We start from the raw sequence: 23,958 nt of genomic DNA, 5'->3' as shown, positions 1-23,958 counted from the left end.
GAGAGAGAGAGAGAGAGAGAGAGAGAGAGAGAGAGAGAGAGAGAGAGAGAGAGAGAGAGAGAGAGAGAGAGCCATGCCCATGCCACTCACCTAGCCTTTTTACTGCTACATTTGGCTAGTGCTAGCTTGCTAGCTGAGAGAGAGAGAGAGAGAAAGAGAGAGAGAGAGAGCAATGGGAGGCATAGACAGGAGATTGCAAAAGGCAAGTGGCGGCATGGTTGGAGGTGGGTGTGATGGTGAGACAATGCACCTCTAAAAAGAGAGAAACAGAGAGAAGTCAAAACACGCAACAAACTAAGAAGTGAGACTCATCGAATAGGCCTCCATATATAGTCTTGATATAGTTCATGGCAGAGAAAGAAAGTACTCAGTTTGAGGGAGGCATTCATGTGTTGAGTGCGAGGGTGCTTTGAGTTTGAGAATCAAGGTGGGCGTGAGTTCGAGGCACTCACTTGTTGCTCTTGCTCTCTCCCTCCTCTCTCTCTCCACCTTCCACCTCACCACATAATAGTTTGTCAATGAGGTGAGGAAGAGGAGAAACCTTTGAATAATATGTATAGAAGATGAAAGAAGAAGATATAGAATAGAAATAGAAGAATAGATTTACTTACCTTGTTACTTAGGTTAGAAGCTACTAAACGGGAGTGTTCCAAAATAAACAAAAAGGAACTACAGCCAGTTATATACAATACATCGACGCTAGCACGTATATGCGGGGAATAGCAGCTACAAACGGAACTATACGACGGTATCACGTATATGCGGGGAATAGCAGTTCTAGCACCATGGCAGCAGGCAGTGCCTCTATCTCATTAGGCCCCCGGCACTTTGCTCCAACCTTTGACTCCAAGGGGTAACGCCATGGAGCTTCCTCAGTCCAGTATGCACGTTATGTGATCACTTCTGTCCATAAACGAAGTTAATGTTTGTGGAAATGATCAACAGATGCATTGTACTGTGGAAGCCACCTTGCTATCGCAGGAGAGCTTACCAGGTCAGTCTGATATCTGGACTGGCTTTGAGTATTTTTCTATCCTCCATTGCTCGAGAAAGAAAGAAAGAAAGCTGTGTCAATGTAAAGAAAGAAACATCTTGTTGCTTAATGGGCCAAAGCGGTCTACAAGACCAAATGATAAGTATAATCACAGGCTGAGTTTTTTGAATTTACTTTTCGATCACATAGCCAATCATGAAAAATTTCAACCAGCCAACTTTTGTAGTGGCTTAAACTCACACTTGCTTGACCTGCGGTGTGTTTGTATTGCGTCACCAAAATTGAATTACTATTGATGATCATTGGCAAGAGATGGGCTGGGTCTAATCAACATGGTCTAGACCAGCATTGCAAGAACAAGGATGGGTATTTCGGCTCGTGTGTGGATTCTAGGGCACCTAATTCTAGGAGGGACCTAGTAGACTCATCATCAAGGTCAAGTTCTCTTGGATCAATTGATTGGCACTAGTTTTGGTAGGACTTTCAAAACTAGAAAAGGGTTACGTGATTGGAGCAATAGCCAAAACTCTTCTTTTGAATATTAGACTCAAGTTCTTTTGTTGGATAACTATGAAACTTTCTTTAGCAAGGAGAGTAGTGGGTTGCAACTTGGATTCTTCTCGTGACCATGTGGTATATCACTTGTTGTGGGGCCTTCTCTAGGTTATGTATTGGCTAGGTGAATTGCCTCATCCAAAGTTTCATTTTGTTAGGAGAAGGAGATGGGAGCCTAACAAGTGCAAAGGTAGTATGGGATGCCATCAGTCCACCTAAATCTAGGAGGTGATTTTGGTGATTAATGACCAAATTGCCAAAATAGAGCTTTATTTGTGAAGCTCATTATCAAGGGTATTATTCTAGGTAAGGAGCTATGCACAAAGCTATTGCTATGGAGATTAGAGTCCATTATACTTGTAATTAGAGAGCTATGGTAGTGCAAAATGCATTGGATCTTAGGGTTGGAGATTTAGGAGGGGATTTGAGGTCTGATTTGTTGTTTTTATCATCAGAACTTGGATGCTTGTTTTATTTGGCCTTCACTAGCTAGCACCAGCCACCATCAAAGAGTCACTCTCTCATTGATGGTTAGCACTTGAGTATGTTTCCTAATGTTAACGTCTTGTAGACAATGGACTAGAGGCATTGCCATGGGTGCACATTGATGGCCAACATTATTGCTTGTTTTCTTTGGATTGTGAGATGTAGTCATGCCATTGACTTGTAGGATATGTCTACTATAGACTCTAGTACTTGGACAAAGATTATCCACATGCTTCATGGGAGATGGGAGAGATTGCAAGATGACCTTTAGTATATAAGAAGGAGAGATGCTTATATTCACACTTGGAACTTTGACACTTCTTCCACTTCGATTCTCTTATGGTTTGGCATTAAAAGCCCTCCTAATTGGTGGTTTACTAAATCCTTGTATTTTTGATATATATTATAATCCTTTGTAGGGCTTATTTTGTGTGTTTTATTTTTCCTTGAGGTAAGGTTTTCCTAAGATATTATTGATAGAAGTTTCTTTTCTTTGAAAAGAAAAAGGTATCAAGAAATGTTAGGCAAATTGAAACTGGCCTTTGGAAATAATCTAAAGAGAAGTAAACATTAACTAACTTACACATAATGATATAATTAGTAAATAAACAAAAGACTCACTAATGAAGATAGCTAGAATGCTCTTGCACCCTAGACGACACATCCTCTCAGGCCCAAGAAGGTCCCAAGATGGAGAGAAAAGGTTCCATTTGTTGAGCTAAAATATGCATTACTTGCTGATTAGCCTCTTAAACAGTCCCAAAACACACTAAAAATGCTCTTTTAGAGTAAAACCCTAAAACGGGGAGCGGTTCAAGAGAGTTCAGTGGAAACCCTAAAACGGGGAGCTGTTCGAGAAAGTTTAGTGGAAACCCTAATTTTTGGGGCGCCCTTCCACATCTATAAATAAACAAGCTGCCCTCATTCAGCAATCATCCTTGTTTTGGAGGTTACACTAGCCCACACACCCTCTGCTGTTGTTGGCGCCCAGTTTCCAGCCTACAGCCCGCCTCCATCTGCTGTCCAGCCATCATTGATTGCAGCCACATTATCTTCAGCCCCCATTCAACAATAAATAAATAGGCTGCTCCCATTCAACAATCATCCTTGTTTTGCAGGTTACACCAGCCCACACACCCTCTACTGTTGTTGGCGCCCAGTTTTCAGCCTACAGCCCGCCTCCATCTGTTGTCCAGCTATCATTGACTGTAGCCACATCATCTTCAGCCTGTCCATTGCTATAGAGGCGATAGCTCTCAGTTTGTTGGCGACTGCTCCAAATTGTCCCAGACTGCTGTTCAGCCTGCTGTCCATCATCTCTAGGGTCAGTTAGTCTGCGTTTTCAGCATTGCAGGCCCGATACTCTCAGACACTATTTCAGCCTGTTGTTTATAGCCGAGTGTGCACGGCTTTCAGCCCCCGATCGGTGGTACACTGCTGCGTTTACGAGTTTCCAGCCTCTAGATTGCTGCGTTTTGGTGACCAGCTTGTTGCCATTCACTATTCAGCACTCCTACACTCGGACTGGTAGTCACAGACTTGGGATCCGTCTTCGGTGGATGTCACACTCCAACATTGCTCTGCCCTTGAGCACACTGTACACTCTTACATTCATTTACAGTATTCATTCACTTCACAGTTGTGTTCCCTCTCTCTCTTCTTCTGTTTGTGTTTTAGTTTTTGTGTTTGAGTTTTGAGTTTTGCGTTTAGGGTTTGAGTTTTTCCCTCTGTGTCTGTGTTTGTGTCTTTGTGTTTTTGTCGTGGTCGTACACTCTGTGTGTCCTCAGTGCAAACCCTAGCAGTCTTCTTAACATGGTATCAGAGCTGGTGCTCTTGTAAAGAGTATCTTGCGGATATTGTTGAGAGCTAGTCTTTGTGCGAAAAACACAATACGACTCGTAACCGAATCACAATGTCCCAGACACCTTCTTCTCTAGTTCCTATGATGTCTTATCAGGCTTCTCCATCATTGGAGGCTCTAAGACGGCATTATAGACTCGGTGAGGAGGACGACACTCCACCTTCACCAGATTTCACTAACATGACAGAGGAGGACTTTGAGGCGTACTATCGCAACAAGTACGGTGATGTTTACACCCCTCCTACCAGTTTTGCTACCACATCGAGACTGGTTGGTAAGGTTGGCTACCTCTCCGATCATGGAGGACATACGGCATTCGGAACGTCTGGCAATCCATCTTCATAATCTCAGCGAGATCCAATGTCAGGTTTGTATAATTCTTTTGTGTTGCATGAATCAAAACCCTCGTATGTTTCTTCTTTTGAGGTATAGGATCCGGATGGCTTTGCGTATGCGAACTTCAATAGAGGGGGCTCATGAAGTAGACGGAATTCAGGTACATATACTTCTATTTCATTTGAGCATATCACACACACTTCTCACTTTTCTCCCATCCCACCCTCTTCTATATCACACCTTGATTATCTCTCATCATCTTTCCAAAATCTTGGATTACACTCCACATCTGCTTCATACACCCTAGGGGTTGGATCTTTCATCTCCGCTCCTAGCACATTTTCCTTCTCCATCCCATTCTCTACCTCTTTTCACCATGGTATTTCGTTAAGGGGAATGCCACCCTTTAACACAGTGCCTCCACCTTTCAGTAAATGAGCACACCTATAACTTCTGGATCGACTGTGATGGGCATCCCTCTCACTATCCCCAGCTTCACATCTCCCATGACCACTCGTATGCAGGGGTTTCTATCCTCAGCTTATGGTGCGTCTTCACACTCTCTTTGGGTTACACCTACGTAGGAATTCCCATCTTTTGCTCCCAGTGTTCCCATCCCACCTCCTTGGGTTCCTCATGTGGCTACCATGCCTATGCCTAGTCAGCCCATCCCTACCTATGGATCCATCTTGCACACTACCCGCATGCCTGGTGGGCACTCTGGGGCTCATTCCCAAGTGTATTCCACTCCCCCATCCTATCCCCACTACACTTTTTCACACTATCCATCTTTGAGCACTACTACTCCTGTTGCAATGGCCAAGAATGCCTTCACGGATAAGACACATTTTAACGGGTCGAATTTCATGCAACAAATGCTTGAGTCTCAGGGTCTTTGGGACCTCGTCATTGGTCTAGAGCCTATGCTGGACCCTCGACTAGCTCACCCTGACTACATCCGTCAATGGAGAGTCTGCAATGCTACAACCAATGTTGAGCTGATGCAGGGATTGCTTCCTGAGTTTCACTCTCAGTTGCAGCACTCCCGCTCGTGTCCGAGCGTTGGAGTCACCTTCTTGATCGCTATGTGGCTCGTGATCGTACTCGGCGCATCAATCTCGACTTTGAGCTTCAAGAGTTCTCTCTTAAGGAAGGGGATGATCTGAAAGTCAAGCTGGTTGACTATAGCCGAGTTCGCCACTACTGGCTCTCCAAAGTCAGATGACGATCAGGTTACATTCTTCTTGATCAAGTTGCCCGCAAAATACTTCCATTTCATTCAACAATCATCTCCCAACCTCGATTGTCAACCTTCTACGAGTTTGAGTGCCAGTTCTTGCGTTACGCAAGGTACTGGCTCTCCAAAGTCAGATGACGATCAGGTTACATTCTTCTTGATCAAGTTGCCCGCAAAATACTTCCATTTCATTCAACACATCATCTCCCAACCTTAATTGTCAACCTTCTACGAGTTTGAGTGCCAGTTCTTGCGTTATGCAAGGTTGCATGATCAAGTCCACAAGAAATCCTCATCACAACCTTATTCAGAGTAGAGGGAGTTGGTTGCTTTTTCTTCGGAAGGGAAAACCACCATTGGCAAGAACTCGCTAGATGCGAAGGCAAGCCAATCAAAGGGTGACTCCTCTTCCTCCAATGGAACCAAAGAATCAAGATCTATTTGGCAACAACTCCCTAAGAAAAACCGGTTTTGCGCACACTGCTAGAGAGCAGGCCATGTGGATGAGGAGTGTCGCTCCAAGGCCCAAGGTCTTCCACCTAAAAAGCCTCAACAGACCGCTGCGACTTTACAGTCCAGTGGGGCTACGCCTTCCACTGCTGCTCCATCTGCTTCTCCAGCCCCCACAGCGATTGCTGGACATGTGGCACACGGATAGCCTCAGCAGCCATCCTTCTCTACTCTTGAAGGATTGGCTGATTGGTCTACAGGTACCGATCCCGTTGCACTTCATGAATCTATCTCACCTTTCTTTCCACCTCGTCAGGCGTTTCCTTGGCAAAGCCTTACTACTGGATGTACGCGATGGTGGCAACCTTTTTAGACTAGCATGTCTCTAGGTCCTTTCGGATACCCTAGGTCAGTCTAGCATTTATTTTTCGCACTCTTAGAGCTGGGCCCATACAATTTTTGTCTCTACATTTTAAGTCTTCCGTTGCATTTACTCACATATATATACACATTTGCATCTTTGCACTTGTTCCTTCAGTTAGCTTTTCATTTTAGTTTAGTTTTGTTTTTGGAGCATCTCACTACTGACTTTTGTGATTGCAGACTTTGATCTCCTTTGCAGGTTTTGTTTTCAGTGTAGGGCTAACATGCAGGTTTGCTCAGTCCTACTTGGGCTGGAGACTTGGGATGTGTGCCGTTCCTTCAGGGTTTCATCATCCTTGGAGTTTTGCTCTTATACCAGTATGAAGGCTTCCCCTCTGGAGGCGGATCGTGTAGCATCTCTCTTGATGCTATCATGGCGGTGACTTCTATCTAGTTCTTCCAGCTGGGATGTTTTCTACTCCTCTTCATTCCTTATGGTTCTCGGCACTACACGAAGACCGACATCAGGCTCCTCTTCCTTCTTCGGCATCTACATCCAGGTTGAGGGGTGTTCCTACCCTTCTTGGTATTCTATAGGCTTCAGCACTTTGTCTTCGACATCGGCTTCTCCCCCCTGTTGTACCTTACCCTTTGCATTGCATGATTTCATTATCTTTGTACTCGGGCGCTTGGGCAAGTGAACAATTTTCCCACGAGAGGCACTGTTCAAGTGGCACCTGTTGCATGAGCATTCTTCAGCATGTAGCATACTTTGCATCTCATTGTGCAGAGCACCACTTCAGTGGATTCTAAGTTGTTTTCACCGGTGGCTGTTGTTACCACACCACCATGCTTTTTCATCACATGGATACCTCATCACCTACGTTTCCTTATTATCGACACCCTGAGTGGATGGGTTTGCTTGTACTGTTTTGTGATGTGTTGGGTGTACCCTTCCTACTCCCGTCTTCTGGGTCACTATTCCTCAATCAGCCGCATCCCATAAAATTTATCACACTTATTTAAAAAAAAAAAAACAACACATAAAAGTTCCATGTAGTTTCATTCGCCTTTGTAGGGCTTGATAGGCCACTGGGCTGCCAACGTGCACCCTTTGTCCGATGCCTTGTCCTCTCTGGGGTGACTACTTGGATTCCCTTGGTAAGATAACCATCACCTCTGTAGTCTTGGTAGGCCACTGGGTAGTCAAGGTGCACCCTTTGTCCATTGCCTTGGCTGCTTTGGGGTGGGACGCCTTGGGGTACTTAAACATCACCATGGCTGGCCTAACCTTTCGGCTCAATTTTGGGCCTGAGAGGAAGTATTGAGCTAAAATATGCATTACTTGCTGATTAGCTTCTTAAACAGCCCCAAAACACACAAAAAATGCTCTTTTAGAGTAAAACCCTAAAACGAGGAGCGGTTCGAGAGAGTTCAGTGGAAACCCTAAAACGGGGAGTAGTTCGAGAAAGTTTAGTGGAAACCCTAATTTTTGGGGCGCCCTTCCACATCTATAAATAGACAGGCTGCCCCCATTCAGCAATCATTCTTGTTTTGCAGGTTACACCAGCCCGCACACCCTCTGCTGCTGTAGGCACCCAGTTTCCAGCCCGCAGCCCGCAGCCCGCCTCCTTCTGTTGTCCAGCCATCATCGACTGCAACCACATCATCTTCAGCCTGTCCATTGTTGTAGGCGACAGCTCTCAGCTGCTGGCGACTGCTCCAAACTGTCCCAGACTACTGTCCATCATCTCCAGGGTCAGCCAGCCTGCGTTTTCAGCATTGCAGGCCCTAACACTCTCAAACACTGTTTCAGCCTGCTGTTTACAGCAAACTGTGCATAGTTTCCAGCCCTTGATCGGTGGTACACTGCTGCGTTTACCAGTTTCCAGCCTCCAGACTGCTACGTTTTCGTGACTAGCTTGTTGCCATTCACTATTCAACACTCCTACACTCCGACTGGTGGTCACAGACTTGGAATCCGTCTTCGGTGGACGTCACACTCCGACATTGCTCTACCCTTGACCACACTATACACTCTTACATTCATTTACAGCATTCATTCACTTCAGAGTTGTGTTCTCTCTCTCCCTTCTTCTGTTTGTGTTTTAGTTTTTGTGTTTGAGTTTTGAGTTTTGCGTTTAGGGTTTGAGTTTTGCCCTCTGTGTCTGTGTCTCTGTCTTTGTGTTTCTGTCGTGGTCGTACACTCTGTGTGTCCTCAGTGCAAACCCTAGCAATCTTCTTAACACCATCCAAAGGAAACCAAGGCATTGGACCAATAGTGTCTCCATGGGCTGCCCAAGGGCCTACCATGATCGTAGAGGGAGCGAATGTCTTCTTGGGCTGCCCAAGGGCCTACCATGATCGTAGAGGGAGCGAATGTCTTCTTTTGAACTCTGTGTGTCCTCAGTGCAAACCCTAGCAATCTTCTTAACACCATCCAAAGGAAACCAAGGCATTGGACCAATAGCGTCTCCATGGGCTGCCCAAGGGCCTACCATGATTGTAGAGGGGAGCGAATGTCTTCTTTTGAATAGCTTACTCGAACGGGTCTTGACTTTTTTATTTTTTCCCCCTTAGAGCACATGTGAAACGTCCCCCTAGGATCCAACTTGTACATGAAACATGATGCAAGCCAACAAGCTCACCATAAAAGGAACTGGACATTAGACTCAACCTCCCAGCCATAGAGCCAAACGGGCTCACCTCGAGCCTGGGAGCTAGCAGCACTCCGGGCCACAACCACATCCCAAGGGTTGGCGTCCCATACATCAGTCCACAACATCTCAGTATACGGATGCGTCAACCACGGCGAACAAGAGTCCAAGAGTGGTGATCACATAACGAATGTGCACAATAGGGCCTTGAGTCCTATTTATAGGACTCGGTTGCCCTCACCCTAAAGTGTCCTTAGTGCATTCACACTAAGTCACTTCGTAATTGCCGTGACCAATGCTACTAGCGCCCATTTGGATGTCTAGGGACATAATACTTTCCCTTATGAATGACTATTATTCTCAAGAATATCCTCAGGACGAAGTGAGAAAAAACAACTCTTCAATGAGCGTATTGACTCCCAAGTAGCCTTTGCCTCAAGTTGTCCATGTCAGACGGATGGGTCAACTTGTCCGACCTGTCCAATCTTATCCGCCACGTCCGGTCCCGTCCAGACCTATCCGGTTTCATGCTCGCCTGACTATGCCCTATCCTCTCGTACGTCAATCGCCAAATGGTCACTTTTGTGACCGTTTTCCCCTTTTTTTTATGCGTTTTCTTTTCTTTCTTCATTCTCTCTTCTCTATTCTTTTCTTTCTTTTTTATCTTTCTTTTCTGTCTCATACAAAGATTTAAGAGAAAAGTTTAAAGATTAAACTAACAAGTTTAAAAACTCTCTCTTCTCCCCTCTCCCTCTCTCATGATTCATCCATCTCTCTTTCTCTCGTATACACACAATGGCACAATGCAACCATTCTCTCCCATGGGCCACCATTCAAATTTTAGAATTTGAAAAATCTCTCGCTCCCCTTCCCCCCTCCCCCTCCCCCTTCTCCCATCTCATTCATCCTTTCAGGTTCTCCACCCTTCCTACTCCTTTCAAGCTCTCCATCCTTCCTACTCTCTCAAGCTCTCTCCTCCCTTAACCTCTCAACCCTTCCAACTTCCTTCTCCATCAAGCTCTCTACTCCTTTAAGCTCTCTACCCTATACACCACATTATTTGGATCTTCTTATGGAAGATATAGGCAAGTTGGAGTTGGTAGTGAGGATTGTCAATGATGCTTACACAATCGTGGCTTTGTTAACTCCAAGGTCCGAGTTCTTGTGATTTATCACTTATACTCAGACTTGGAGTTGAAGAAGCCTTCGAAGTCTCAGTTTGGGGTCATGTAGCTTCTCCTCGAGTGTCTCTATGACGTTCGCAATAAGCAAAAAAAAAGGGTCGTGTCAGATGAGTTCAAGGAGTGGCTTGAAGGGGAGTCACATCAAGCTAAGTGGAAGCAAAGGCCGTTCAAAGGCTTTGCTTAAATGAGAAATTTTGGATGGATGTGAGAGGCATTGTCATTACTGTCACTCCTATCTATAAGGTGCTTCACATGACAGATATGGAGGGGGTTACTATTGGCCTCCTCTATCATCTTATGACAAATGCGATGGAGGAGATATAATCATCGACCATCTTGGATGGGGAGGCCTCTTCTTTGTGATATTGTTTTTATTTTTTATTTTTTTAAATGATTCATGTTACTTTTTAGTTTTAGAATTTATAATTCGCACTGTCTCACTCTCTCTCATTTCAAATTTCACATCTAAATCTTCCTCTAAATCTCTATTCTTTTACACCTATTGTAGTGATATCTTGGATACCACCCTCTAAAAGAGATGATTTTTTTTTTTTTTGACAAAGAAGAGACGGGAGTGGATGAAGTGACCCATATATGGGTTCGCAACACTTTTGTATTCCATCTTAAAAAAACCCTCTCTTTTTGTGGATGCCAATGTCCTTGTTGATCACGATGCCTTTCCTCCAAAGGCTTTGGCGGAAGAGCACCATGGTGCCTTGCTTCAAGAGCTCATCAATTATAACAATCAAAGGGGCACCGCTTTCGCATCTACCATTTGTTGGAAGTGGGAATCGTTGGTGAAGCCCCTTTTTTGGTGTGTCATTTGTCTATTAATTGCCCCATCTCCAAAGAGTGGCCTTACGCATTCTTGCATAGATTTGAAAACCTATTCTCTTTTTCATTTGATTCTAGTTACAACTTGCAAGTTTAAAGTTTAAACTTACTTTCTCTTCACATGGTTGGGATTGTTTGTCGGAATGTGAGAGGAATCAGTCCGCTTATTTCCTCGTGCATACCAAAATTCGTAATAAGCTTAGCATATGACAATTGGAGCGACTAATTTATTGTTGCTCCAATTTACGCATGCTACGCAACATGCATGAGATGTCTATGGCAAGACAGGTATACATATCCAATTTTTATCCTTTTTAGTTCATAACTTTATACATAGATTATGAAATATATTTAGAGAAGTTTCATTTGTTTAATCTAAGTTTTTCATTCTTTAAATGTATAGGTGAATGTGGATTCACTTGAGTTCTTCGGTAGCACACTTAAAAGTGTGATTTGTGAGAGAGACTTGGACGACGAGCAAATATTTAGGGAGCTTTACTTGGAGCTCGAGGAGATAGACCGGTGGATCTCTTACACTTGTATATACTGTGCCCATGTTGTTATTCGCCCTTGTGCCGATAGTGATGGAGCTTCCACTTTGGTATCCACATCGGTTGCTCGTGATGCTTGTGGGGCCCTTGGATGCTACACAAGGAGTGGGAGTGGCTCGAGAAGTACTCCCAATTTGGCCCAGGAGGATATACCTATTATTACCTCTCACATAGAGCTTAGAGAGCCCGAGTATGATGACAAGGATAATGTTATTAGTGAGGGTGGTTTTATTGAGGAGAGTGATGGCTCCTCAAGCGACGATGAGGATGCTTCCACCTTCGATGCCGAGAGCGATATGAGCACCTAGAGTAATTATGTATCTTGATTCGGATTGAGCTATGGATGATGGCTTTTATCTCAATCCATTTTTGTATACTTTTTATGTGAGATCGCACATTTGGCTCATAATAAAATTGTTGGTTTCATTATTTATACTATATCTTTGGGTCTTGACTCTTGAGTCTTGTTTCAACCGTCTCTTGCACTTACTTTTGACTTGAATCTCAAAGTTTATATTTTAAGTCTAAACATTAAGCATAGACTTAAATTATATATATATATATATTGTCGGACATAACATCGGGACGTAGGTCCAAGATTTATTAGTCCGATTCCTACCGTACTAGCATCAGACTGTACTAATCGGATGCCATCGGACGTGATAACCTTGTCTTCGCCTTTGGACAATTTTTCCACTTGACCAAATACTCCGGATAAATGGTCCGATGGGATCATGTAGTCTTAAGGTTAAGAATCAATTTGGGTTCAAGTGGAACATAACGAGCAGTATCTTGAAGCTGCATGACTTTCTCAATCGGGACAATTTGCTCACCTTGTCCAAATCGTTCTTTCAAACGACTTACATGAAACACGTGATGAACTCGAATTTCTAAAGGTAAGTCCAACTCATAGGATACACTACTTATTTTCTTGGTAATTTGGAAAGGACCCCAATACCTTGAAGACAATTTATAGCGCTTGCGGGTAGAAATCAAAGTTCTTTGGAACTTTAAGTAAGCCCATATACCTTCCTTGAGTTTCCTAGAAGTATGATGTTGGTTAGCATAAAATGTGGCACGATCTTGGGCGATTTTAATGCTTTCCCTTGCAATCGTCAACATCTCTTGCATATTGTGGAGAAAGTCGACTATTGACTATATTTTCACCGCCCTGAGCTCTATGGCAATCGGTGGTTTTGGCTCATAACTGTACATAAGCATAAATTGGCTATAACTAGTAGTCGAATGCCTAACATTGTTATAAGCAAACTCAATCTGAGAAAGATAATGCTCCCAATCAGATTTTCTATGGGAGACATATGCATTAAGCATATTGTCAATAGTCTGATTTGTCTATTTGGTCTATCATCGGTTTTTGGATATTCAGAAGACGACATGGACAACTGAGTTTCTAGTTTGTGGAAGACTGTTTGCCAGAAATGGCCAGTGAACGTAGGAGCCCGGGCATTGACTATTTTATTGGGAAAACCATAAAGTCTATAAAGTTGTTTGACAAAGAGACTAGCCAATTCATGGCTTTTCATGGTCATCTTGTAGAAATTAATCGAGCCATTTTCATCAATTGATTGACCACGACCCAGATTGTGTCATGATCTCGTTTCGTACGGGGCAATCCTATTAGCGATATGGTCATTTGGTCCGTGTTAGTAGTTTAGACTGTTTTGTCCTATAGTCGGCGAGATTTGGTGCAATTGGCTAGATTTAGCAAGCTGACTACTATTTTTGCTGGTCACTATTTTCTGCTATAAGTAGTAGATTTCTTGCACACTTTGACATTATTCTGATTGCAGATTCTGGCTCAGTTTGGGGGAGATTGTGCTATCTGTTTGTAGGCTTTGATGTATACAGTAGGGTGACATGATTGAGATGTAGATATACGAACTGCACCCGTGTACATATCTGTATTCCTTATTCAACATTTTTCATATTGTGGATCTGCGTTCTTCTGTTTGTTTGTCTGTTTATCTGTCTCCCTCTCTTCTCTCCATGTTCACTCCATCTCTTAGTCTTGGTTATATGTTTTCGTACCGTTGCACTCTAATATGGTATTAGAGCAACGCAAAGACTGGTTGATAGTGGGCAGACTTGAAGGGGAGTTTTCAACGCGACACAAGGTTGCGCTTTAAGCATTCGAGGATGACTAGGAGGGCTATGCATCGAAACAAGGTTGAGACGAGCATGGGCGTGTGGGAAAGGAGCAAAGTTGTTGATTCTGTTGTGGGTTTTTGCTGTACAAGGAGGAGGAAGGTTGTGCTTGACATGTACCTCCAATGACTTACTATAAATAAGGATGTCGTTGAGGAAGACAACCATCCACCTTCCTAGATATGGACAAAATAAATAATTCAATTCTCTGTTGGAAAGATGCGAGAGCATTGGTCAATCCAAAAGGTAGGACCAAAAAATAATAATGACCATACCGGATTCGAAATGCAATTTTTGGTACATCCTTCGAAGCTATCTATATCCCATGGTATCTGGATCTTAGATCGATTTTGGTGAAATAGTGTGCACCCCAAAGTCAATCTATAAGATCATTCATACTCGGCAATGGATATTTATTCTTAATAGTCACCTTATCGAGACCTTTGTAATCAACACAGAAGCGTATCATGCCATCCTTCTTTTTGGCGAGAAGCACAGGCGTACCCTATGGGGATTTATTCGGCTCAAGTGTCAATATAATCCATAGCCAAAAAATCTTGAAGTTGCCTAGCTTTCTCGTTCTCCTCTTTTAGGGTAAACCAATAAGATTGCTGAGAGATGGGATGGCTACCGGGCAAGGTTTCAATTCTATGGTCTAAGGTTCCGTGAGATGGCAAAAGTTCGTCAGGTAGGTTGGACGGGAAAACATCAGGATACTCATGTAATATCGGATCCAAATACTTACATTTGAATTCATATTAAGATTATTATTAAAGGAAATTAAAATACATTGATAATTAGACGATTAAACTTTTTCAACGAAATAAACATAAGTAATAACAGTTGGATTAGAAAAACATTGAGTAAACTCAATTATTGAAATCATATGCACATTATTTTCTACGATCTTGGAGGGTAAATAACCCTTGTTCACATGGAAACGGCTATCAAATTTAAATAGAAGTACATGATTTTTATAATCAATATATAAAAAGAAGTATTTTTCAAAAAACCATAGCATGCTAAGAATGACATCCACCTATCAAGGCTCATAAGTAAAAAATCCATGATTTGATGGTATTGTTGGAGTAAAAGTTTCAAGTCTGGTATCATTCAATCCTAGTGATCCACCATAGAGTTCTTTGCATATCGGACACGATAAACTCAGTTCGCATGTACCGTATGGAGTTGCAATCTTTGCATTAAGTGAGAAGAAATAAAATTATGAGTAGAATCATTATTAAATAAAACTGTAATGTCTTGGCCATTTATATACCTTATGTGCTTTAAAAGATCATGCGGACCAAAAATAATTTTATTAATGGGATTACTATTGTTATTGCTAGTATTATCAAAGCATTCTTCGAATAAAATTTTAGAAGAAATACCTAGAGCCTCAAGAGTGTTTATTGAAGTCTTGAAAGTAGGCTTTATTTTTTTGTTTTAGGGATCACCGCAAAAATGACTCGTTTGATGGTAGGTGAAACAATGGCCCTTCGAGCAATCCTTGCTACAAGTGACCTTACACTTGATTGGCCCTTCGAGCAATCCTTGCTACAAGTGACCTTACACTTGATGATCTTTTTCTTATGCAACTTTGAGATTGGTTGATGAGTTGTTATCGGGGTAGATAACTTCTTTGGCTTAAAGATCAAGGCAACTTGATGGGAGTCCTGAATTGATTGGTTGCCCCTACTTGCAGCCAAAGTATTATTAAAATTCTTTGCATATTTGTAGACGCCCTTAAGTGAGTGAAGAGGATTGTAGAGCACCTCATTCTGATAGTCCGACAATAATCTAAAAAGGTATCATATATAGAGTAGTACTTGAAGGTCATCCAAGGCCTTCGTTTTATGCAATAAATCTTTAAATTCCTATGAGGATGTATCTAAGCTTTTCTTTCCCATATCAAGCTTAAATAAATTTTGAAAATTATCAATCCAATCATCGTTCAAGAAAAGTTTTTGAAAAAAAGATTGAAAATCAACCCAAGTCATCGGCTTAGGTCATAAGCTCACCCACCAAGCGTATGTCCCTTGCCTTCCCTTGTAACATGATTTGTATCTGTCCGATGTATTGGGCATTTTTGAGCTTATATAAATCAAAATATATTGTTCATTTGGCTAGCCATGAATCGATGTTTGTCTTGTCACACTCCTTCTTTGTCCCTCTAAAGCTATGGGGTTGGAATTGAAGAGGCAATGTCATGGCTACGGGCATAAATGAAAAATGGGGGTTCGTAACTGGGCTAATTATTGTTGCATTTCCTTTACTTGAGCTTGAAGGATTGCCATTATGGATGAATTTCCTTTGGAATTGAAAGAAGCAGCAGCTTTGGGGTGTGTCACAGGGATGTGAAATTTTAAGATGCTTTAATCTTGTCGATAACATTTAATTAAGTTATTAATCAAATATGCAAGGTTGTTTGACATATGTGATGCACATGGCAGTTATTTCATGGTAACATGCCAGGGACCTCGAGGATGCAGTGGGTGTGAAAGGGAAAAGTTGTGATAAGTTATGCTAGTTGGGCTTTGGGGGTCAGTTGGTGTCAGTTTTGATCCTAGGACAGTTGTTTGGACAATAAGTGTCAGTGGTGACACTAAGAACTAGCATTACTTAATTAATCAATGCCAATTTAAGGATCAACAGAGGTTGGGGCCCACTTGAGCTTGCAAATGGCCTAGCCAATTTAATTATGAATTTGCACATTAATTTTTGGGTAGGGTCAAAAGGGCTAAAATTAATTTTTAGGATTATTTAATTTTGAAAATGGATTAAATGATTGGATAATGCTAAAAAATGGGTTTAGAAGGCTGCCACTTGGAAAAAATGCCCATGCAAACTAAGAAAACGTTTTTGGGGGACTAGGTATCAGCCATTCAGTTAGTTTACAGCTTGGGGGGGAGAGAGAGAGAGAGAGAGGGAGCTGCTAGTCCATTTCCTAATCGGAGAATAGCAATTTGTTGCTGAAGACAGCCATTTGGGAGCCTCAGTAGGTAGGGTACAGCAGGGAGACACCTTCCAGGGGTTGGCAACAGCATTGCTGATCAGATGATAACATTTTGGATGTGCTTGGCAGTAGGTGGTTGCATTAAATGTAGGTTGGAGCAGACGGCATGCAGATTTTAGGGTTTTCTTGTGAAGAAAATCAGATCTCTCTCTCATCTTGGGTTTCTCTCACCTCCAGTAATTTCTCAAAAGATCTCAACACTTCTCAGCCATTCTCAGTATATGTCAGCCAGATTTGGTGGACAAGAGGAGAATTTCTGCTGTAAACTGTAAATTTTTATAAAAATTAGGGTTTGACAGCCACCGTGTGACCCGTGCCAACATGAGAAGGCATCGTACACCGAAATCAACACCTGAAATTCGTGGAATTGATAGGGATTTTGGATGCCGGCCCATCTATTGTAAATTGGGGCAGCATTTGACCAATTAGTGATTCCACTTGTGCAAGTCTTGGGTGAAAATCAAGGGGCAATTGGCCCAAATTGCTTGCTGATTGTATGTACGGCAAGGGGCTTTTAGATCAGCAAAGGAGATTATGGAATCTCAACTTATATATTGTCCATTAGCAATCAAAGCTAAAGAAATATCGAAAAGGACGTCATTTTGGGGGCCAACCTGGTGTTTATTGTCCAAGACTGTTAAGGTAATGTGTGCATTTTTGTTCACACTTAGTTATTAATTCTTGTAATTAAGTGCTTGAACAAGTTTTACCACCCTATCCAAAGAGGAAGATTGGTTTTATGGTTCCATTGCTGGGATACCACTCAATCCCTTGATTTGGTGGGCTTGAGGCACCTGATTACAAGCCAAAGCTTTGTGCTAGTACTGACTTTTGCTTGCAATTGAGAAATTACAGTAATATGTCTTCTTATAGTGAGATGGAATTAAGCAGTGATGATGCCTTTTAGTATGAACATTCACATGGTAATGAAGGAAATGCAATGCTTGATCTTGGACAAGTCTCAAAACATGGACAGCAAGTTGAAAATGTTGCTGTTGGACAAGATGTAGGGTCTTCTAGGCATAATGATGCTGATGACCAGCAAAGTGAAGAGGAATTGGATGATGAGTTTAAGAATCAGATGAGGACAGCGGCAAATCTCTTTGTTGAATTTGCAAAGGATCTTCAGTTCACCCAATTTTTGAATGCTCCGAAGAAGGACAGCAAGGGCAAGAAGAAAAAGTCATCTTCTACACCTTCGGGATAGCAAGATGCATTGAAGGAAATGCCAAAGCCTTCATTTGAAACTCCCAAAGATGCTATGGAAGCAAAACAACTAGTATCTACAAGGCAAGGAATGCAAACATAAGGCCATCATGAAAGTGCCAATCCAATGGATTTTGGATAGCCGAGCATGCATGCTATGATGGGGTAGCCAGGATACTTTAGTGGTAGTACAAATTTTCATACTATGGTTGGACAGGGACCGCATACGGGAATGTATGGTATAAATCCCTATGGTATGCAACAGCCAATGCATGGTGGGCAAGGCCCAATGCATTCGGGTGTGGCTGAAAATATGCAAAACCCTATGTATGGTAGCATTGGCTTGATACATGGGGCACAAAGTAGCATGCTTGGTAATGCATTTGCACCCCCGAATGCTTACGGAGCTCAAGGAATGAGTGCTGGTCATACAAATGCTCAGTTTGGTGTTGGATTTGATGTAAATTTAGCGAATGTACCCTTTTTGCAGCAGCCATTGTATGACAATTTGACACCCAAAGGGGCAGCAAAAGACTCTGATGATGAGGGTGGAAAAGCAGTGAAGTTTGAGTCTTTCAATGGTGCACAAGATAGGTTGAAAGCTTTGACTTTCATTCAATAGTTTGATGCAGTGTATTCAGGGGGGAACTTTAGGGAGTCCTCAAAGATTCAAAAGGCAGCCACTTTCTTGAAGGGGAATGTATTGTAGTGGTGGTCTACTCTTTTGATGCAAGGTAGAGCACCGTCAACATGGGTATAGTTCAAGGAAATGTTTGCATCGAATTGGTTGATAAGTATCTTTGAGATGGACATCATGATAGCTTGGAATAAGTTGGATGCTAAGGGATGTAAGAATTTGGAGCAATATAATAAGAAGTTTTGGGATGCATTGTTGCTTGCCACTTCTTATTGCTTCGTACCCCTTCACAAGTAAGTGGAAAAATATGTTTGTGGGCTGCCCAAAGGAATCGGGGATTTTTGCACTAAATCCATTGTGTCTAGCATGTCTTAGCTCATAGAGTTGTTGCTATAGGAGATACTTTGCTATGTGGGAAGAATTTGGGCTTCCTAAAGAGTGGGGAGAAGCCAAATAAATAGTTGTTTAAGGTTGAGAAAAGGGGCAGATCTGAAAATAAGCTTGAAAAGAGGCTAAAACAGCAAAGAAAGGGCTCGAAAACACTGGTACAATGTAGGGAATTGATGGTTGCAAATAAATGCTTTATTTGTGAACAAGAGGGTCACATTGCAAGGGTCTGTCCCAATAGGCAGCAAGCTGGAAAATCAGAAAATTAGGGAGGTCCTAAGGGAAAGAAGCCCAAAACATTAGTGGGATTGGTGCGTGATATTGTTAGTGATCAACCCAATGATGATGCTACTGAGTTGTGTAGAGCATGGGGCAAAATTAGGGATCAGCATGCATTGATTTTCTTTGATAATGGTGCACGAGACATGGCAACCCATCTAGGTATCAGAGAGGATGAGATAGGACCCATGGGGGGGAGTTGAAATGGCATGTCAAGGCCATGTAGAGCTTATCACACCACTCATTAGAAAGCTTCGGTTACATATATAGGGATATGTGGACAGTGAAGAGTTCTTCATTGCTCCAGTTGAGGGTTGTGATGTGTTGCTTGGTATGCCATAGTGCTGTCAAAAGATGACGTGCCAGCGAGATGGTAGGGTTGGCAGGGAGGAACACAGAGTGAAATCGGCAAACATGGAGAAGAGAAGAGAAGAGAGAAGAAACTTTGATGAATGGAATGAGGAAGTTTTGAATCATGGAGTGAATGTGATACAAGGGAACAAGGGTGCTGTAGCATAAGGAAGATGATGAAGACAGCCACAAACCACAAACCACAAACCACAATGTCCTCGTGAAGGGGTGTGAGGGTAGTGGAGAGGCTGGAGAGAAGAGGTGACGGACTGAATGAATCAGTCGTGAGGAATGAATGAGAGAGTGACCTATAAATAGGCACAGTCAGTCTAGGATGGCGCCCCTTTTTGGGGCTGCAAACCCTAAACGCAAAATGCAGAAACACAAAACGCAAACTGCGGTTGAAGGGTTTCTTAACACCTCCTCTCAGACCCAAAAAGGGGAACAAGAGGAGAGGTGGAGATGCAATGCTACATGCTGAAGAATGCTCATGCAGCAGGTGCCACTTGGACAGTGTCCCTCGTGGGGAAATTGTTCACTTGCCCAAGCGCCCTAGTACATAGATGATGAATCATGCAATGCATAGGAGGTAGAGGATCCCTAAGATCCAAGATTTCCACCGGAAAGGGAACCTGTAGTAAACAACAGTAGACAGAGTGAACCAGAGAACCCAAAACTCAACCTTGGGATAGAAGCCACTAGCTCTGTGCATCCATGCTGGAAGGAATACGAAGGCCTTACCACCAAGTCGCGGCTGAATCTCCGAGGTCCCGATCTAGGTGGTACCGGAAGATCTTGGATATCAGTAGAAGAGATGACTGGTCGAAGACAGCCACCCCAAGAAAGTAGAGGATGGGTGAAGAACTTCATGTGGAGTAGGTTCCCTCTTTGAGGTGGGAGGTGGAGGGGCCCTCGCTGAAGTCGAAGAAGTAGATGCCCCCTTTGAGGGCAAAGAAATAATATCCCCCTTTGAATCCCCCTTTAAAGTAGATAGAGAATCAAAAAACTCATGGATCACGGACTCCGAAATGTCTAATGACGAAGAAAGGGCTGTCGGTCATGCCAAAAAAGGTATTTGGGGTGTCGAAGAGTGCCCAGAGGTAGCCTCTCGAACCTAAGTAGTCAAGGGTGGGGAAGGGTGGGGCTCAGAATGAGCAAGAGGTGGGCAACAATTGCTGTCTCTTAGTGGAGCGGACTGGGTAGCCGAAGTAGAGGAAGGAGTCGAGCAGACATTGTCTCTCGAAGGAGTGGACTGACGAGGAGACAGTATCAAACAATCAGTGTCTCTCGATGGAGCGGACTGCAGATCCGTAGGTTGTGGAAGCCACTATACCTGAAAATAAGTGGGAGAAGACTGTCGCTGGCATTGCGACGATCTCCAGGAGGTTGTAGCGCCAATCGATCCTCCATGTGCTCGAAAGGACTTGGTGCACATCGGATGCGTCTTATTGCCTTGAGTATAGTACTCTGATAGCCGATGCAGAACGATCTCTGTGGCCTAGAAAGGAGAGGTGGCAAAAGGAGTGCTTGGTGGAAGACACATATGCTTCGGGGGGTGGGGGGGTGGGGAGTAAAGGTCGAAATCGGCAAGCATCGGTGGTGTGTCCAGTGATGCCACAGTAGGAGCACCGAGTAGTCTGGACATCTGTTGGTAAAGAAGCCATGGATACTAGTGTGCCTTGCTGAAGAAGGAAGAGGTCAGCCACCATGAACCACGAACCGCAATGTCCGCCTTAAGGGGTGTGAGGGCAATGTGAAGCATGAACCGCAATGTCTGCTTCGAGGGGTGGGAGGGCAGTGGAAGGGCTGGAAGTGAGCTACCAGTGAGAGGAGGATGCGACCAGCAGTAAGAGGTTGCAACCAATAGAAAAACGCAGGTGAGGAGAGAGAAAGACTAAAAACGCAGGCAGGACAGCCTGCAGGAGGGAGAAAGACTAAAAACGTAAGACAGTAGGTGAGAGAAAGACTAAAAAGACTAAAAACGCAGGTAGGACAGCTTGCAGAAGAGAGAAAGACTAAAAACGTAGGCAGCAAGACTGTGATGATGTGGTAGGCTGTACGGTAGTAGGTCTGCACACGAATAACATTCGCCTGGCTGGAATCAGCTTCAAATTGCGTGAAGAGGGCTGGAAATTAGGCGCAATTGATGGAGACAGCAATGGACAGCTTCGGTTGAGATTTTCTCCCCAAACGGGGCGTGGGTAGCAAGCTGAAACACTTGAAATCTGCAAAAACGAGATTGTTTTTTGAATGGAGAGCGATCGGCAACAGTTGTTTTGCTGTAAACAGCTGTGAATTGCGGGTGGAAGGCTGGAAACAGGTGCCACACTATAGATGATGGCGAGGGACAACTGAGATTGCGATGTCCTCTGTGAAAGGGGTGTGGGCAGCAAGCTGAAAACACCTGAAACTTGCAAAAACGAAATTTTGATGGAGCAGCAGAAGAAGAGAAGGGGATGCCAAACCCGCCACTGGTCTTTGCCTTCACTAGAGTGAAGGATCTTCGCTGCTAGGTGAGCAAATCCAGCTCTGCGGGGAGGAACATGGAGTGAAATCAGCAAACATGGAGAAGAGAAGAGAAGAGAGAAGAAACTCTGATGAATGGAATGAGGAAGTTTTGAATCATGAAGTGAATGTGATACAAGGGAACAAGGGTGCCGTAGCATAAGGAAGATGATGAAGACAGCCACGAACCACGAACCACAATGTCCTTGTGAAGGGGTGTGAGGGTAGTGGAGAGGCTGGAGAGAAGAGGTGACGGACTGAATGAATGAGTCGTGAGGAATGAATTAGAGAGTGACCTATAAATAGGCACAATCAGTCTAGGATGGCGCCCCTTTTTGGGACTGCAAGCCCTAAACGCAAAACGCAAACTGCGGGTGAAGGGTTTCTCAACAAGTGCCATTGTATGCATGCAAATCAATCACGTGCAAAAGAGATCACTATTCAACGTAAGGGAACGATACTCACACTTGATGTAAAGTTGAAAGGAGAATCTGTCCTTGTTGTATATGCAATTGCCATTTCTAAAGTAATGAAAAATCATCTTTCAGTGTACTTGGTTTTTAATAAGGATAAAGATGATAGTAAGAATGTTGCGAACATGTCTAAGTTAGAGAAGGATCATATGTCATTTCTGAAAATATATGCTGTTTGCTTCTCTTTATTGAGTTAAAACATGCTTTACAACTGATTAGCATTTTTAAATAGCCCCAAAACACACTTAATTAATGAAAAATGCAAATTTGGTGCGCGGCTTAAGAGAGTTTCAGTGGTCCCCCTAAACCCTAATTTTTTGGGTAACCTTCAATATCTATAAATAGACAGGCTGCCCACCATTCAGCCTCATTCTTTTGTGTAGGTTTCTCACTCTAACGTGCAGATTTTAGCCATCAGCCACCTACCATTTGTTGTCCAATCATCACTGACTGCAGCCCATCACTATCTAGCCCTAGGCGACATGTTTTCAGCCATTGCGTTGTTGTTTGGAGGTCTCCATCTGCTGTGTCATCATAGCACTTGATCAACTTGCGTTTTCAGCATTTGGTGCTAGGCAATATGCTATTATTATCTCTCCCACCAGGCGATTGTTGCAGTACCTGCGTTTTTGTTGTCCAACATGCCCCAAAACACACTTAATTAATAGCCCCAAAACACACTTAATTAATGAAAAATGCAAATTTGGTGCGCGGCTTGAGAGAGTTTCAGTGGTCCCCCCAAACCCTAATTTTTTGGGTACCCTTCAACATCTATAAATAGACAGGATGCCCACCATTTAGCCTCATTCTTTTGTGTAGATTTCTCACTCTAACGTGCAGATTTTAGCCATCAGCCACCTACCATTTGTTGTCTAGTCATCACTGACTGCAGCCCATCACTATCTAGCCCTAGGCGACCTGTTTTCAGCCGTTGCCTTGTTGTTTGGAGGTCTCCATCTGCTATGTCATCATAGCACCTGATCAGCTTGCGTTTTCTGCACTTGGTGCTAGGCAACATGCTATTGTCATCTCTCCCACCAAGCGATTGCTGCAGTACCTACATTTTTGTTGTCCAACGGGCTGTCTATATCAGCAAATACCTCTCCTGTTGTTGTCTTAGTTCCTTGACACTTTGATGGCCAACGTTTGGTGTTTCTTGCACTTCGACACTCGGATTGGTGGTCATAGCACTTGGGATCCGTCTTCGATGGACGTCACTCTCTGACAACTGCATTGTTCTGCCCTCGGGCATTTTGTACACTCTTACATTCGTTTACAACATTCATTCACTTCAGAGTTTCTTTTCTTTATGTTTGTCTTTGTATTTGAGTTTTGAGTCTCTGCATTTTGAGTTTTGCGTTCTACATTTAAACTCCCTTCCATCCCACCACTATCTTCTCCACATTGTGATTTACTTACATCTTCATTCCAAA

General features: G+C 43.2%; 1 protein-coding gene across 1 annotated transcript in view; it reads left to right on the top strand.

The window, feature by feature from the left end:
- The first annotated feature begins 693 nt into the window (after positions 1-693).
- LOC148021683 (uncharacterized) overlaps positions 694-23,958 on the top strand; it is a 91,625-nt gene continuing 68,360 nt past the window's right edge. Inside the window, exons 1-2 of the mRNA XM_087697174.1 lie at positions 694-853; positions 946-994. Coding sequence (XP_087553300.1) covers positions 711-853; positions 946-994 — 192 coding nt within the window. The 5' untranslated portion in view covers positions 694-710. The remainder of the gene's footprint in view (positions 854-945; positions 995-23,958) is intronic.

The sequence above is a fragment of the Lygodium microphyllum genome, chromosome 17, assembly GCF_053477565.2.
Source record: "Lygodium microphyllum isolate KBCC chromosome 17, Lygodium_microphyllum_v1.1.10, whole genome shotgun sequence".
Classification (NCBI taxonomy): Eukaryota; Viridiplantae; Streptophyta; class Polypodiopsida; order Schizaeales; family Lygodiaceae; genus Lygodium; species Lygodium microphyllum.
The sequence above is the reverse complement of the archived record's forward strand: the minus strand, read 5'-3'. Positions and strand labels throughout refer to the sequence as shown.